The sequence below is a fragment of the Xyrauchen texanus genome, chromosome 41 (assembly GCF_025860055.1).
Source record: "Xyrauchen texanus isolate HMW12.3.18 chromosome 41, RBS_HiC_50CHRs, whole genome shotgun sequence".
In the NCBI taxonomy this organism is placed as follows: Eukaryota; Metazoa; Chordata; class Actinopteri; order Cypriniformes; family Catostomidae; genus Xyrauchen; species Xyrauchen texanus.
The window spans coordinates 20,898,191-20,913,384 of NC_068316.1; the positions used below are offsets into that span (position 1 = coordinate 20,898,191).

Genomic DNA, 15,194 nt, shown 5'->3' on the forward strand with positions numbered 1-15,194 from the left:
TACCTATGCTAATACTTTGGAAAAATCTCTTTGTGATATGAATTAAATTTATTCATATTACTTTCCTTAGTACAACTTGGTTTCAGGAAATACTGTCTTTCCCTCTTTCATTCTCGGTTTCCCTCCTTCTGCCCATACTCATCCACTCAGTGGGTCTGTGGAATGTTATTTGGATTGCCCCAGGGGGTATTAAAGAGAAAAGGAGGGGGCAGGGGCCCATCGCCACCCCACAGTGGGTGAGTGAAGGAGTGTTGAGTGTGTTTACTGTGGTTGAAAACAAAAGGCTCCTCACCTGCTCTAAAGACTTCAACAGTAGAACAATGGTGGTGATCGACAGCCTCTCAAGGAAGAGTGTTTAGGTGCAGAATACGAATGTTTGCGCGAGTTTGTAAGTGTGTAGGTTGGTATGCACACGGAAAGGGGAGAGAGAAACTGAGAGGAATTTTGATTGGTTTAGTGCCCAGTCAACCATAGACTTATCCAACCTATTTTCTTCGTACCTCATGTTTATGGTCAAGCTATCAGTCTCTATCTATTTCAAGCTTTTGTTTTTAAAATACTTCACATGTATATGGCCTATTATTGCAGTATAATAACACTAGTATTTTAATTTGTAAATGTGGACCTTGGATTTTGGAGAAACAAGAGCTGTATTAATCAGGGCATAGTGCGCTTGTTTGTCATATGAGAATCTCTGAAAGTTTTGTTTGACAGTGTGTCTTTACTTTGCAAGGAAGTACCATATTTCACACTGCTGACCAATGAGCCCCCTCCTTCACTCTGGGCTATATGCTAAGTTGACACAAGGAAATATCACCAAAAAGCCAGTTTATGCCCAGAATGGAAAGAAAATGCCATAAGTGAAACCCTAAGTGCAAGCAGGCTACAGTATGAATACAGAATGGTCAATCAATTCAATAATTTTGTGTTGGTAAACTCTATTTTGTCAGAGTGACTAATAATTAATGCATGATGTAAGGCTGCTGCATGAAACATAACTGCAGAAAGAATTTGATAGTTTTGCTACACAAGAAATGCAAAGATTTGCAGAAAATGAAATGCATTGTGCAATGCAATCTAAAGAGAGACAGCTGGCATTTCTAGTGATCCGCCAGGTATGTTGGGTGGAGACTAAGTTTAGTTTGGATTTGAAGTCACCATAGCAATTGTGATGTGAGTGCTGGCTTGACTCAGTTTTCAAGTAGGTGAGCGCGCGCTGCAGCTGGGGCACAGCTCGAGGACGAGAAGGGCTCGCTCATACTCTCACACACTCTCTTCCATTGTCCTGACTTCTCGGAATACAGACTACAAAGACATTCCTCCAAATCATGGAAATACTGAGACTGGGTTGAAACGGAGAACGATTGTTTTGAACGTGGCGATATTTGTCACGACTTTCTGCATAAGGTAATGTACAAATTCACTTTTAAACTTCACATTTGCAATTGTTTTCTGTCAACCTGCGCATTCGCATGTAAACTTGCTGATCGCGCGATCGTGTCGAGTCTTGCGCGAACTTGTGAGCTGAGCCCAAGCTGTAACGAGAGAAGACGCATGTTTGCTCGTGATGATTCTGTTGCGGAAAGCAACCCGATATGGCGTGTGACAGGGTTTATAAGATGTGGGAAAGAAGGACAACAATGGCAGGGGTCTGCGCTCTCTAACCAGGTGTGCTCAGGGGGAATTTAGAGTGGAAAGTGGGGGGCTGAGAAAGAACATGATCGTGCACTTTCTTTGTGGCTGCAAACGCGTGTTATACTCTAGTTTTACTCATTGAACAAGTGCTTGTTTAACTGTTTAAAACATAACTAAATTCCTGGCAACCGTAATGTGCAGGTATAGTGCATTAAAGACCATTTTACCATACGCAGTGGTAAAATCTAGTTTAAACAATCCATAGTGTCGAGTCAACAATCGGATTCTTGTAATGTGTGTCGTTTTACTTCCAGATGCGAAGCATAGCTGGCTGTCTTGGCAGTCACATGGGCGGCTGTTGGGTTTGTTATTGGCGTGTTAGGTGTACAGTAGGGCAGCTCATATATCTTATTGGGCAGCCACATAATGCTTATTTATGTTTGATTAAAAAAATTATATCAGACGAAGAATGTCTTTCAGTGTTATTCAGTTACAATGTGCCATCTGCATAACAACTAAATTAATATATATATGCTGAGATAAATAACTATGCCTTCATAAAAGTAACCATTTTAATAAGGGACAGTAATGAGATAAACAGATTGATGCATAATCTTGGGACACATTATATGCTATATATACAGTATATTAAAAGGTACAAATTGCTGTGCTTAGAAAGAACACATAGTTAAAGTTTTTGTCTGCTATTCATTGATAAAGTTGTTATTTACATGTCAATGATGGACACAAAAGGCTCCAGTTTTAATAGAATGACCCTGGAACAGTGTGTATTCATAAGCAGTCAAGGAAAACTTGAGAAATTATGATATAACATATCGAATAACATAAACCCAAGATGCTTATTGGAAGACCCGCTACACCGAAATATGTAAATTCTGTGGAATTGCTTGATTATATCTGAGAGTTGTTTACTAGATGAAGTGTGCTGTCTTGAGATTGAGCAAATGTCTGGCCCAGCTGAGTTCATTAGTTCAGTGGTTTGGCCCTGGAATTGGATACTTTTTTAATATGATGATCAATCATAAATTCACTGGACCACTAATTGTTTGGTAAAAATGCAGCTCATTGCAAATTTGCAGTTGGTCCATAACTTGATCATTTAAAACAAAATAAACTGTCATTATATATCAACAATATCTGCTTTCACTGTAAAAGTGAAAAAGAGAAATTTCTACATCATCTGACCACTAAAACATACTTTAATTGGTGTAACCTAATAATGCCATATTTATTCAGTCATAATATTCATTAATCATTTTGACTTAAAAAGAGTTACATTAGGTATTACCACATGAAGCACATTTTTATGTGACCCGACAAGACATTTTTTTACAGTGTACACATTAGGCCATCATTAGTGCTTCAAAGAAGCTGTCAGAATTTTCTTTTAAATGCAATGAGCCATGATACACTAAGGCTTCATCAGATTGTACATTTTAGACAGTCTGGCAGTGTTCCAATTTCTGTAGTTTTGGGTGGCACCTGTTCTTGCTCTCAGGCTGGTTGTTTTAAAGTGCAAGATTCCATTTTAAATGCTGTAGAAAGCTGTAGGTTGTACTCATCATTAAAATTTGGGTTGGTGTTTGAAACACTGTACTAATTATAGGCTACTGTATAATTATCACTGATTATTTTTAAATTGTGTGTCAAAAACCTTTGTGAATTTAAACTTTTCACAACTTTAGCACTGTTTTTCCACTGACACAGTTGACCACATGCACCATTATTCAGACCAGCATTTTTATCCTCATGCTCACCCCAGTTTATTTTTGTGATCCAACCCCAACCCCGTTGGCATTCAAACATTTCTCCATCATTGCCGTTGTCTACCGAGAACAGACAGGAGTGAATTGATACATTAAAATGTTCAGTTGTGGGTCATTACGGGGTCATGAGCTTACACTGTAGACGCCTTGAGTTCAAAGCGTGAGTTCAGTTTCAGTTTTGCATGTCTGGCTTCTTCATTCTCATGAATGGTCCAATTTCACAGGGCCATGCAAATACTGAGGCAGCTGCTCTGATGGGGATTTGATGCTCATTTAAGCATGACATGCACTGTTATGGTGGACAGAAGCTTTTGCCATTATGAAAAAATCAATGGACAAAGCAGAAACAAGGTGGCATCTTGAACACAAGTTAATTTCTAAAAGGTGGCACAAAGCACATTGAGGGGAAGTAAACAAATCACAGTTTAATTACAAAGCTCCATTAGTAAGCAGAAAACAATGCACATTAGAGAGCAGTTTGTATCTTATATTCTGCTTCTAGACCATAACATTGGAACAAAGGTAGCAGCACTCTTTGTTATGGTGGTCAAATGTACCACCATCTTTGGCTGTTGCGTTGCGTTTCACACAGTTTTTTGAGCATCTCGAGCCATGAGAGTTGTGTATTTATGACGCTGTGTCTAGTTAAAAATATTTTTTAGCTGTTTTTGATTGCAAGAATATGTCTTAAATGAAAACCCACCTGTGAAATGCACCAGCCTAATTACAGTTCAGAGAGATTTCTTAAACTCATGAGACCCAAGCAAGACTGCTGTGTTCATTTTCCATTTCCATTTTTGATTTGTAATTAGTAGCACCTTATAAACATGCAAAACAAACACACAAACATTTCAAGAGCAAATCGTTTTCCTAAAAATTATGTCCACATATATGTTTTGAAATCTTTAATAATGCCAAGCTACAGGAAGTCAGATTTTTTTTTAATCAAATTGTTTATTATGTTTCCAGGAGTGTTGGTTATTCATGTTTTTGAGACATTACAGCTGATCTTCTATAAAGCTACTTTGGCACAATTTTTTTTTTATCAAATGTTTTTTTTTACTTTGGCAACAAAATCACATGTTCTCTCTTTGCAATGTCAAACAAACAAGTGATAGCCAGTGCTGATGCATTTTTCCAATTAGAAATTTGCCTTATTCATTTTGATACAAATAATGGCCAGCATCGTCCAGTCACTGCCAACCATGTTAAAATAAACATTGAGTGGACCAAACATCATCTGCAGCCCGAAACTGAACTTTTGGTTGGATTTTAGGAGTGAATGCACTTGACTTCATAGGAAAGCTATAGGATGCTCCCTTTTTAGTGAATGACTTAACCTCCAGTGTGCTGTCTGCACTGGTCTCAGAACAGTTGAAAATGCACCGTATTTTCATCCTAACTCCATATAAAGCCTCTGAAAGCATTTTTTATTCTCAATGTGAAAAATGCTCAGTAAATATAGGATTTCTAATGAAAACTTTGTGCTATTGTCCACTATAGTGTACATTGTGTTTAGCAGTGTGGTATTTTGTGATAATGTGCATGAATCTAAAGACTAATCTTTTGACGACTCAAACAGGTTTCAGTGTAATAATTTAAGTAGGTTTATTACCAGATGTTGTTTAGTTGGCATTTCTCCCAAAGATAAACCATGTTGTTTTTTCACATGACTCTGTGGTCAAGCGTTTAACCCTTTACTGACACCCCAGAGTATTCTGAATTGAGATCAGTCAGTTTAAATAAATGTAAATTATGCATTGCCTATAGCGAAGCCAAAACACAAGTCCACGCATGTGTACATGGGGTCGCACTAATTAGTCAACTTGTCATTCAGGCAATTCAACGACTAGTCAAGTGTAAAAACATGTACTTTTACACATCTCTAGTAAAAATATGAATCAGTTTCAGAACATTTACTTTACAGAATTAAGAGTGTTTGAATTGGTAAATCCAGAGAACAAATCTGTCTGTGTGTGATTTTTCAGGAGTGTTTTGTCTCCGTATTAGACAGGTTTAAATGTGATCTTTCAGCATACAGCTGAGTGTAGTGACTCATTCTGTTATTTGTTATCTCTTCTTTCCTTATTCAGTCCTTTGTCATTCCACTCACCCTCACCTCCCTCATTACCTTGATCTCTCTTCCTCCCCTTCTCGGATCCTGAACTCTGAAAGATATAATTTCTCTTTTCTTCCTGTGTGTTTTTGAGTTATTGTATGTATCTGTGTGTTTTGTGAGTGGCCAGTTTCCTGTCCTATAATGATAGGGCTCAGTCTTTGACTGTCCACTCTGAGGGTTGAGGTTGACCTCTGCCATTCTTCATAGATCACCAGACTAAAGACCAAGATGTTCCGGTGATCCCAGCTTTACCACAAATCTTTACCATTCAGTTAGACTTGGCAACCATTACACAATCCAGGACAGCCAGAAATGTTGGAGTAGTGGACCACAAAGACCGCAAAGACAGTCCGATCATGGTGATTTGCACTCTACAACATTAGGAAGATCAGACCTTTCCTGTATTTTTTTAGTGCTTCAGTGCCACAGTATTAGCTTTTTTGCAGAATGAGGATTTCTCACTGTTGTGCTTACAACACACACTCAAAATTAGAGGGAGTTAATGATGTGTCAGCACATTCCTTCTTTTTCCATTCAGACTCTCCCTCCCTCTCTGTCTGTCCCTCTTTTTCTGATACAGTTTTGATACTCTGTTATTTCAAATCACCAAGGTTAACAGAAATAGTGAGAAAATAAACCTTTTCTTCTTTTCCAGACAGATAGATAGATCATACTGATGATCATATTATTTAATACTTATTGAATAAATATTATATAGTATTTTTAAAAGTGTTAAAATCATTATTTCCACAACTCACCAATCATTCATCTATCTAATGACAAGTGCCTGTTGTTGTCTGTATACAAAATGTGTGTGAATGTATTTTTTAAAAGGGGTGGAGCTAATGACTCCAATGACTAGACTCTTAACGAGGGAGTGGTAAATGGTGGTGACCTTTACGGTTTGATTGACTGAGGGAAAGAATAGAAGTTTAACCCTTCAGACAGGGATGTCATGTGTGGAGACAGTTTGGAGTCACAGGGGTTAAAACCCTTAAGAGTGTTTAATTCAGATACAATCAATAGGTTACACTATTAAAGCCCTCATTTAATCTCTATCTCTCATCTTATCTAATCAGAAACTTCTCTCTCTCTCTCTCTCTCTCTCGTATATATATATATATATATATATATGCAGTATAGTTGCAGACATGGTCAAATGTGTTGTTAAGAGTATTACAGTCTTATTGACCGCTGAATGCATGATAAAATTAGCTCTTTATGGTAATAAACTAAAGTGGGGATTTGCATATGTTGACCTTTGTGAATTCACACCTTTTATTTATTTGTGGGAAATCACAAAACGGTTTACATTTGAATAACCAAGAATGTACTACTAACCAGAAAAGTGTGTTCTGCTATAGTCTGGAGAATGGGGCAATCATGTTAGTTTAGTAATCAGTTGGTAAAGTGTAATGTGTGATATATATGATGTTGCCAAGTGGATGTCAATACCAAGCACTAGTGAGATTCATGTTGTTGTGAGACAGAAAAATTAGAAGAACTTTTGCACCATCTTCGACATACACACTAACACCAGAGCAAGAAATTCCTCTGAATATTATTAAAGATGAACCTGAGAGTCAGCTAACATGTTCAAACCTGTGTGTGTGTGTGTGATATTTTTCTGCCAAAGTGTCAGTGCTTATGTGATGGATGGTTCAAATGTTTATCAACACACACACCCCTCTCTGCTGAACATCTGGGTCCCACTTTTGCGTGCGTGGAATAGACCGGTGTGGTGAAAGCCTGTCACAAGACTTTGAGAGTGGAAAGAACAGAGAGTCACCATCTGGTTCTGTTTGGCCCAAACAAACTCAAACCTCACCCTCACATTTTCCTGTGCTGCCCTATCCCATCATTACTGCATGCTGCAAAGAGAGAAAGGGAGAGCCTTGGGAGACGGGAAATAGGAAAACGGCCTTATAGCTTTCACCAGACATAACAAAGGCCAGCACACAGTTGGGACAACTTTTCCAGATTCTCTTGCTTCCAAAGAATTGACACAGTATCTGCAGTTCTGTTGTGTACATGTTTTTACTGATGAGAGAGAGAGAGTGCATAGAGTGAACTGTGGGTCAGCTATTTCATTACTGATAGTGATAAGATGTGTTATATGTGTTATAAAAGAGCATCCACATTAGATGGGCTGTTTAGCATAACAAAAATTATAGCGTATACACTGTATACAGTAATGTGCAAAAGTGTTGCATAGTGACAAATAATGTAAAAAATAATGCCATAAATAGTTTTCATTTATCAATTAACATAATGCAAAGAATAGTAAACATTAAAAAAGCTACATCTACAGTCAGGTCCATAAATATTGGGACATCGACACAATTCTAATCTTTTTGGCTCTGTACACCACCACAATGGATTTGAAATGAAATGAACAAGATGTGCTTTAACTGCAGACTTTCAGCTTTAATTTGAGGGTATTTACATCCAAATCAGGTGAACGGTGTAGGAATTACAACAGTTTGTATATGTGCCTCCCACTTTTTAAGGGACCAAAAGTAATGGGACAATTGGCTGCTCAGCTGTTCCATGGCCAGGTGTGTGTTAATCCCTCATTATCCCATTTACAAGGAGCAGATAAAAGGTCCAGCGTGCTATTCAAGTGTATCAAGTGTGCTATTTGCATTTGTAATCTGTTGCTGTCAACTCTCAATATGAGATCCAAAGAGCTGTCACTATCAGTGAATCAAGCCATCATTAGGCTGAAAAATCAAAACAAACCCATCAGAGAGATAGCAAAAACATTAGGGGTGGCCAAATCAACTGTTTTGAACATTCTTAAAAAGAAAGAACACACCGGTCAGCTCAGCAACACCAAAAGACCCGGAAAACAACTGTGGTGGATGACCGAAGAATTCTTTCCCTGGTGAAGAAAACACCCTTCACAACAGTTGGCCAGATCAAGAACACTCTCCAGGAGGTAGGTGTATGTGTGTCAAAGTCAACAATCAAGAGAAGACTTCACCAGAGGGAATACAGAGGGTTCACCACAAGATGGAAACCATTGGTGAGCCTCAAAAACAGGAAGGCCAGATTAGAATTTGCCAAACAACATCTAAAAAAGCCTTCACAGTTCTGGAACAACATCCTATGGACAGATGAGACAAAGATCAACTTGTACCAGAGTGATGGGAAGAGAAGAGTGGAGAAGGAAAGGAACTGCTCATGATCCAAAGCATACCACCTCATCAGTGAAGCATGGTGGTGGTAGTGTCATGCCTCCGCTTCTGAGACCGTCAATCTGTGCATCTTATCACGTGGCTTGTTGTGCATGACACCGCGAAGACTCACAGCATGTGGAGGATCGTGCTACTCTCCGCTATCCAAGCACAACTTATCAAGTGCCCCATTGAGAGCGAGAACCACTAAACGCAGCCACGAGGAGGTTACCCCATGTGACTTTACCCTCCCTAGCAACTGGGCCAATTTTGTCACTTTGGAGTCCTGGCTGGAGTCACTCAGCACACCCTGGATTCGAACTTGTGACTCCAGTGGTGGTAGTCACCGTCAATTCTCACTGAGGTGCCCAGGCCCTCACTTCAGGAGACTTGGAATATATTGCATTAGTTGTATTTATTATTTTTACTGTGGTTTATTGTGTTTTAGTTTTTTTTTTCCTTTTATGAGCTTGACAGAACTATTCACTTACATTAGTAAATAAACCCTATGAAGACTTTTGTGTTCTACAGAAGAAAGTCAAAGGGGAGCAATATTAGGGTGAAAAAATAAAGACTTTAACTTAAATATTTGGGTGAAATAATCTTTTAAAACTCAGTACAGCCTTTCTCAGCTGTTTTATAAAAAACAATTTTGTTTAACCATGGACTGGGAAAAGTTGACTCAGTGTTGAGGCTGATGCTGTTATCAGTTTTTATTGCCTTTCTTTCTTGTCTCTGACAGTAAAGCTTTATTGGCTTGACTATAAAGGCACAATATTGCCAAAGCAATTTTCAGGTACATACATGGTATAGTATTCTTTATCACTATGTGTATCTCTTGCATCCTTGCCAACACACACAACTTTTTTGGGACTTTCCATTGATATCTATTGTTTCAGTCCCGAGCTAGTGGTATTTTCTGTCCCTAACCTCTAAACCTAATGCTTTGAAAGAAACTCAGTTACTCAGGCTTTACTATCCTTGTTGGGACTTTCAAACATCTCTGTCTGAAGACAGAACATATCAGATAAGAATCTTTATATTTTATAAGCCATGATTCCTCTTTTGCAGATAAATGAGTTATCATGTTAAACTTGGATATTCACTGCTAATATGTTCTCCCAAGATAATGTTCATTTGTTGACACAGAATTCTGTCTGATTAAAACCGTTTCCAGATCAGTAGTTTATGCAGAGCTTTGTTTATTATCTTACTGTATTCAGGTTAAGAGACAGTCTAATCATGGCATCATGATGTCTACAGGCGGAACACACATAGATAATATTTATAGATCTTCTAACAGATGCAAGCTAGATTATGGTGGCAGTGGTGTTGTGCATATGTGTAAGGTTATGTGTGTTTGAAAGCTAGCAGAAAAGCATGCATGAATACTGCACATACGTCAAAAATCAACTGGGAATAGCTGGCTGACACCATCAGATCCAGGCACCTTTGACTTACTAATGTACTATGATTTGGAAGGCACTAAACCTAATCTCATATTCTATGCAAATTGAGATTTAGCTTCACAGTTGTTTGCTGTTTCATTTATCACATGGAGAAATATACACAAGTCCTTGAATGGCTAAAAACTTTATGAAATAGTTGGTAATGTTTTTAGTATTTTAAGCTACATTTTTGTGTTTTTGGTACTTCTTTGTTTTGCTATATTAGTTAAGATTTGTGACACTGCTAAAACTCTTGATGAACCTGTGTCTAATTATAGAAGATGTCTGAACATACAAGCTAACCTGTGGTGACACTCACACACAAACACACCCTTTAGCTTTTATTGTCATGATGCTGTTGACAGCTCCTGTCTTGTGTGTCCACTGAATACTATTTCGTTAGAGATTATGGATATAATTTCCCACCTCCAGATCTCAAAAGAACCCCAGGACAATTTACTGTGGTCTGGAAAGTTCTGATCGTTTTTTTTTTGTTGTTTGAATGAAACTCCCTTTTGATGCATCATATCAAACATCTAAATTACAGGAAACTGCTGGGGTGTGGGTGTTTCAGTGCTCTTTTATGTTATTTGACTTTTCATGATACATCAATTTAAATATCAAAAGGGCCTTATATTAAATGTCATGATTCATTCAGGGTTTTTTTGTTTGTTTTTTGACTGAAACTGATTCCTTTTGCCACCTGTGTTTAATGGATTCCCTAAAAAAGGAAAATTCTGTCATCATTAATTGGCCCTCATGTTGTTCTTAACTCTTACGACTTTCTTCAGTGGAGCACAAAAAGAGAGATGTTGATTGTGCTGCCCACTCTTTTCCACATAATGAAAGTAAATGGGGACTCAGGCTGTCAATTTAAAAAAATAAAATAAATAGGAACATCCTAAAAGTCATCCAATTATTTTGAAGAAAAATGCAAATTATCTCCGACCATCTCAGGAGGTGCTGTGAGTTTAGTTTACTTTATTTCCACAGAGCAGTTTGCACTTACACATTGTGAACGCAACTCTGCAGGTTCACTAATATACTGTATATATCTTTGTATTAAAGCAACAAAGACGAAAGTTATTACATCATAAAAAAAGACCAAGTTTACCTCGAACCTAAAATTGAGTTCTAATTTCTTTTCTTTTGGCAGCATTACCTGTATTAACAAAACAAACACAAATTCGATAAGAACACACATTTGGCAGCATTATTTTGGGAACACAAGGGAATTTATTAGGCTTACACCTAATATGAAAACCGATGTTTTCTATTTGTTTAAGCAAAGACTAATTGAGGTAACAAACTGTTGTAGCCATTTTATGAAGGTAGAATTAATGTGGGTTGTGTTGAAATTTCTAGAGGGAATGGCTTATTTATATTTAAATTATTATCCTTATTATTATTATCTTTACATTTAAAATTGTCTTTAATACTTAATTTTTAGGCTATTAGTAATTTCCCACCTGTTGTCGTAGATGGATACTTGAGGGATGGCATATTTTGAAGATTTTTAGATTACTTAGTTATTTTAATAGCTTTTTTTTTTTTGTTTAGTTAAAAGTGCGATTTATATTTAGAAATGTCTTTTTTTTTATAAAATTACGTTAAAATATTGTTAAATTATTGTCCAACACTAAAGGAATAAAGGATTTATGACTCATTAATATGTGTCTGTATGCATTTGTGCTCAATTTCTTAGTGTATGACCCCTGACACCATATTTACCCCTCTTGCGTAATGTGTGCTTGGCAGTAGTCTGGACTGTCACACATACTTTCTGCACCTCCCTTTCACACACTTTCTTTCACACACACTTTGTGTGGGAGTTTAAAAATGTTTACAGTAAAAGTGTTCATTATCTGTTGGGTTTGTGGGTATTTCCTTCAGGCCTGTGTGGGATATTGCTGAATTCCTCATTCTCTGTTCTATAATGCAAACCTTTTATAATTCATCATGTTTTATTTTCTGCTTCATAACACTACCTCTCTCTATCTGTATATCATTATTTCTGTCTTTAACAGTTATTTCAAGGGATGTTGTCCACTCTACACTCTGAGATAGATATTCAAAGATATCTACTGAAGATCCAGACCCTTGGTTCAGGCCTAGTCAGTACCAGAACAAATAAGAGTGTGTGTGGTGCATGTATGTGTTTAACAATGCCATGAAATAACTAACATGGAAAAAATGGTCTTTGATTGATTGGAAATGAATAAACTAGCTATATTTATCCAAGTCAAATATGCAGATCAAGGATGGTCTGCTATGGCGACCCTTAACGGGAGCAGTCGAAAGAAGAAAAAGAAGATACTAGCTATATTTATAGGCAGGCAGATCCATACTGACTTTGTGCTCTGATCTATAAATTCTGTGTTCGGTTTGAATATGTTAATGTATTTTTGGTTTATGTATTGAGTCTGAGGTTGTGTTAAGTTTTGCATGGCCCAATGCTTTGATGGTCACAGCTGACCGTGTCTGTTGCTTTAATTATTCTTTATGCAAAGTGTGTTTAAGGAAATGTTAATGTATGCAGACAAATTATGCTTTGTTCTAAATGAGTGGTTCTGAGTTACAGTAACAAGTAATATGTGTATGTGAGGCAAACCCTGCTGTTACATGTTTCAGCTGGTTTTACATGGTTTCTAGGTGGTCATTTATTGTTATTTAGTTTAAGAAGGTTGATGGACTGAGATGGACTACCTTGAGCAGCAAGCAAGTGTGGCTGAGGTAGACTTGGTAGACCATCATGGTCAAGCTGAACCACCAGCTACAAACCAGCTAACATATTCCAAAAATAAGCCTGACCACCTTAAGCTGGTATTACCTGAGTTTTGTCAGCATGTTATTTCCACTTTCGAAGAATGTGTGCTTTCGCAAATGGCAGAAAATGCTTTGGCTTTCATGAATTACATTATCAATTTGTTCCCAAATTCAGTATTATCTAAAACTCCCTCTTTTTTTTCTTTCTCCAGAACCAGAGCTCTAAGCAGAGTTCTACGTGCTCGAGTCCAGTGTCTGTGGATCAGGTGGAGCACGGCTCCCTGGTCTCTCTGGATGCTCTGGAGGTCATGTCTGAATGTGACTCGCCCGTCGCTTTCACCAGAGGCTCCCGGTCCCGAGCCAGTCTGCCTGTGGTTCGCTCCACTAACCAGACCAAGGATCGCTCACTAGGTGTATATACACACAACACAAGTACAGTAGATTACCTGCAAGTACACACACCTTCTGATCTGATTTTATTTTTATTGTAATGAGCTCAGTATTGTTGATACTGTTATGGAAGGTGAAAACAACTGAGGGGGACCCCCTGAAATTCAATTAGCGTTTTTATACAAACACAGCCTTGACACAGAGGAATAATATATTTATATGTTTATTTTGTTATAGCCTATATAATTCTTTGGTGGATCTCATTTAGAGTGTTGGACACTCACATGGAATCTTCACACTTATGCACACTGCACACTAACACTTCACATTTTCTGCACTTGTTGTGGGGGAAAGTATGGGGGAAAAGGCTGCTATGATTTACTCACCCTCATATTGTTAAAAAACCTTTATGGCATTCTTTTTTGAAACACCAAAGGAGATTTTTTTACAATGAAAGTAAATGGGGATTAACACCAAAAATGACAAAGCACCAGAAAAGTACCAGAAAAATATAGGGCTTTCAAACCATAAAAGTAGTAAGTCCCGGGATGCTCATTTCGTTGAGTTTCAAAAAAATACATAAATATGGAATTTACATAAACTCGAATAAACATCTACTATGATGAACATGTTTTAAATTTCTGGATTCAGAGTAATTTTTTAAAGTCTATATTCAAAAATGTACAAGTGGTGTAATCGTCTTGAGACAGGAAAAAAATATCTTAAAAGCTGAGCTTCTTGAAAAAAGAAATGTTGGCACAAGTAGTTTTTATTAGTATTATTTCTAAAATAGAATAAGCAGGGAAAGAAATTTGTTTTAAAGTATTAATATAAAAAAATCCTTTTGTCTACTAAATCAAAGTCAGGTGGTGTAACCAGCAACAGATTTATCAGATAATCATCTGTCTCTTTTTAGAATGAATACTTTCTATGGGATCCTATACAATATAATATTCCAGCAACTCTGGTTTATTGGTTGCAAATGAGATTTGTCAGTACAAAAAAAGGAATTTATATATTTTTTTACCAAAATTATTTAAGACAATGTTGCAAAAATGATTACACCCCAATTAAGGTTTTAGGAATGATATAAATGATCAAAAACGATAAAATGATAATTAACGTGAATTCAACAACAGATGAGTCTAGTCAATCATCACACAGGTGTCTGCCAGATAATTGACAAATAAGGGTGGTATTTAACTTGTTAAATCCTCTCCTATTTAATACTGACAATAATGATGCCACATGGAAGAGAAATGTCACAAGACTTGAGAATGAAAGTCATTTCTTTACAAAAAAGGTCAGGGCTACAAGAATATTAGTAAAGCATTGCTAATCAGTCGGGATACAGTAGCGAAAGTTATTTAAAAATTAAAAAAGGATGGACATGTGTCAAGCTCTCTGAGACGTCCAGGCCATCCAAGGAAGATAACACCTTGAGATGAGCGTTTTGTGCTATGAATAGTTGAAGAAAATCACCATGCAAGTTCATCACAGTTAGCTAATGATGTAGAAATTCAAACTGGGGTGACTGTTTCACGTGATGCAATACGACGTACGCTGCAGAGGAGTGGCACGCAAGGGTGTTGTCCATGAAGGAAGCCACTGCTGAAGCCCATGCACAAAAAAGCCCATTAAGCATTTGCAAGGGCCCATGTTGTAGAATATTGTGACTCCATACTTTGGTCTGATAAGAAAAGGTAAATCTTTTTGGAACTGATGGCATCCAAACTGTATGGCATCTCAAGGGTGAAGAGTACAATGAAAAATGCATGCTACCCACAGTAAAACATGGAGGTGGCAGTGTCCTTTTGTGGGGTTGTATGAGTGGTTTAGGTGTCAGGAAATTGTACTTCACTGATGGCAT

At 37.4% G+C, this 15,194-nt stretch overlaps 1 protein-coding gene across 8 annotated transcripts in view; it reads left to right on the forward strand.

Moving 5' to 3' along the window:
• LOC127634072 (sickle tail protein homolog) overlaps nt 1-15,194 on the forward strand; it is a 167,422-nt gene that overhangs the window by 106,742 nt on the left and 45,486 nt on the right. For 7 of the 8 annotated variants that reach the window (XM_052113489.1, XM_052113490.1, XM_052113494.1 and 4 more), the window contains one exon: nt 13,147-13,345. In XM_052113489.1, coding sequence (XP_051969449.1) covers nt 13,147-13,345 — 199 coding nt within the window. Of the gene's footprint in view, nt 1-1,229; nt 1,408-13,146; nt 13,346-15,194 lie in introns of those variants that run through there. The other variant, XM_052113492.1, reaches the window with a different exon arrangement.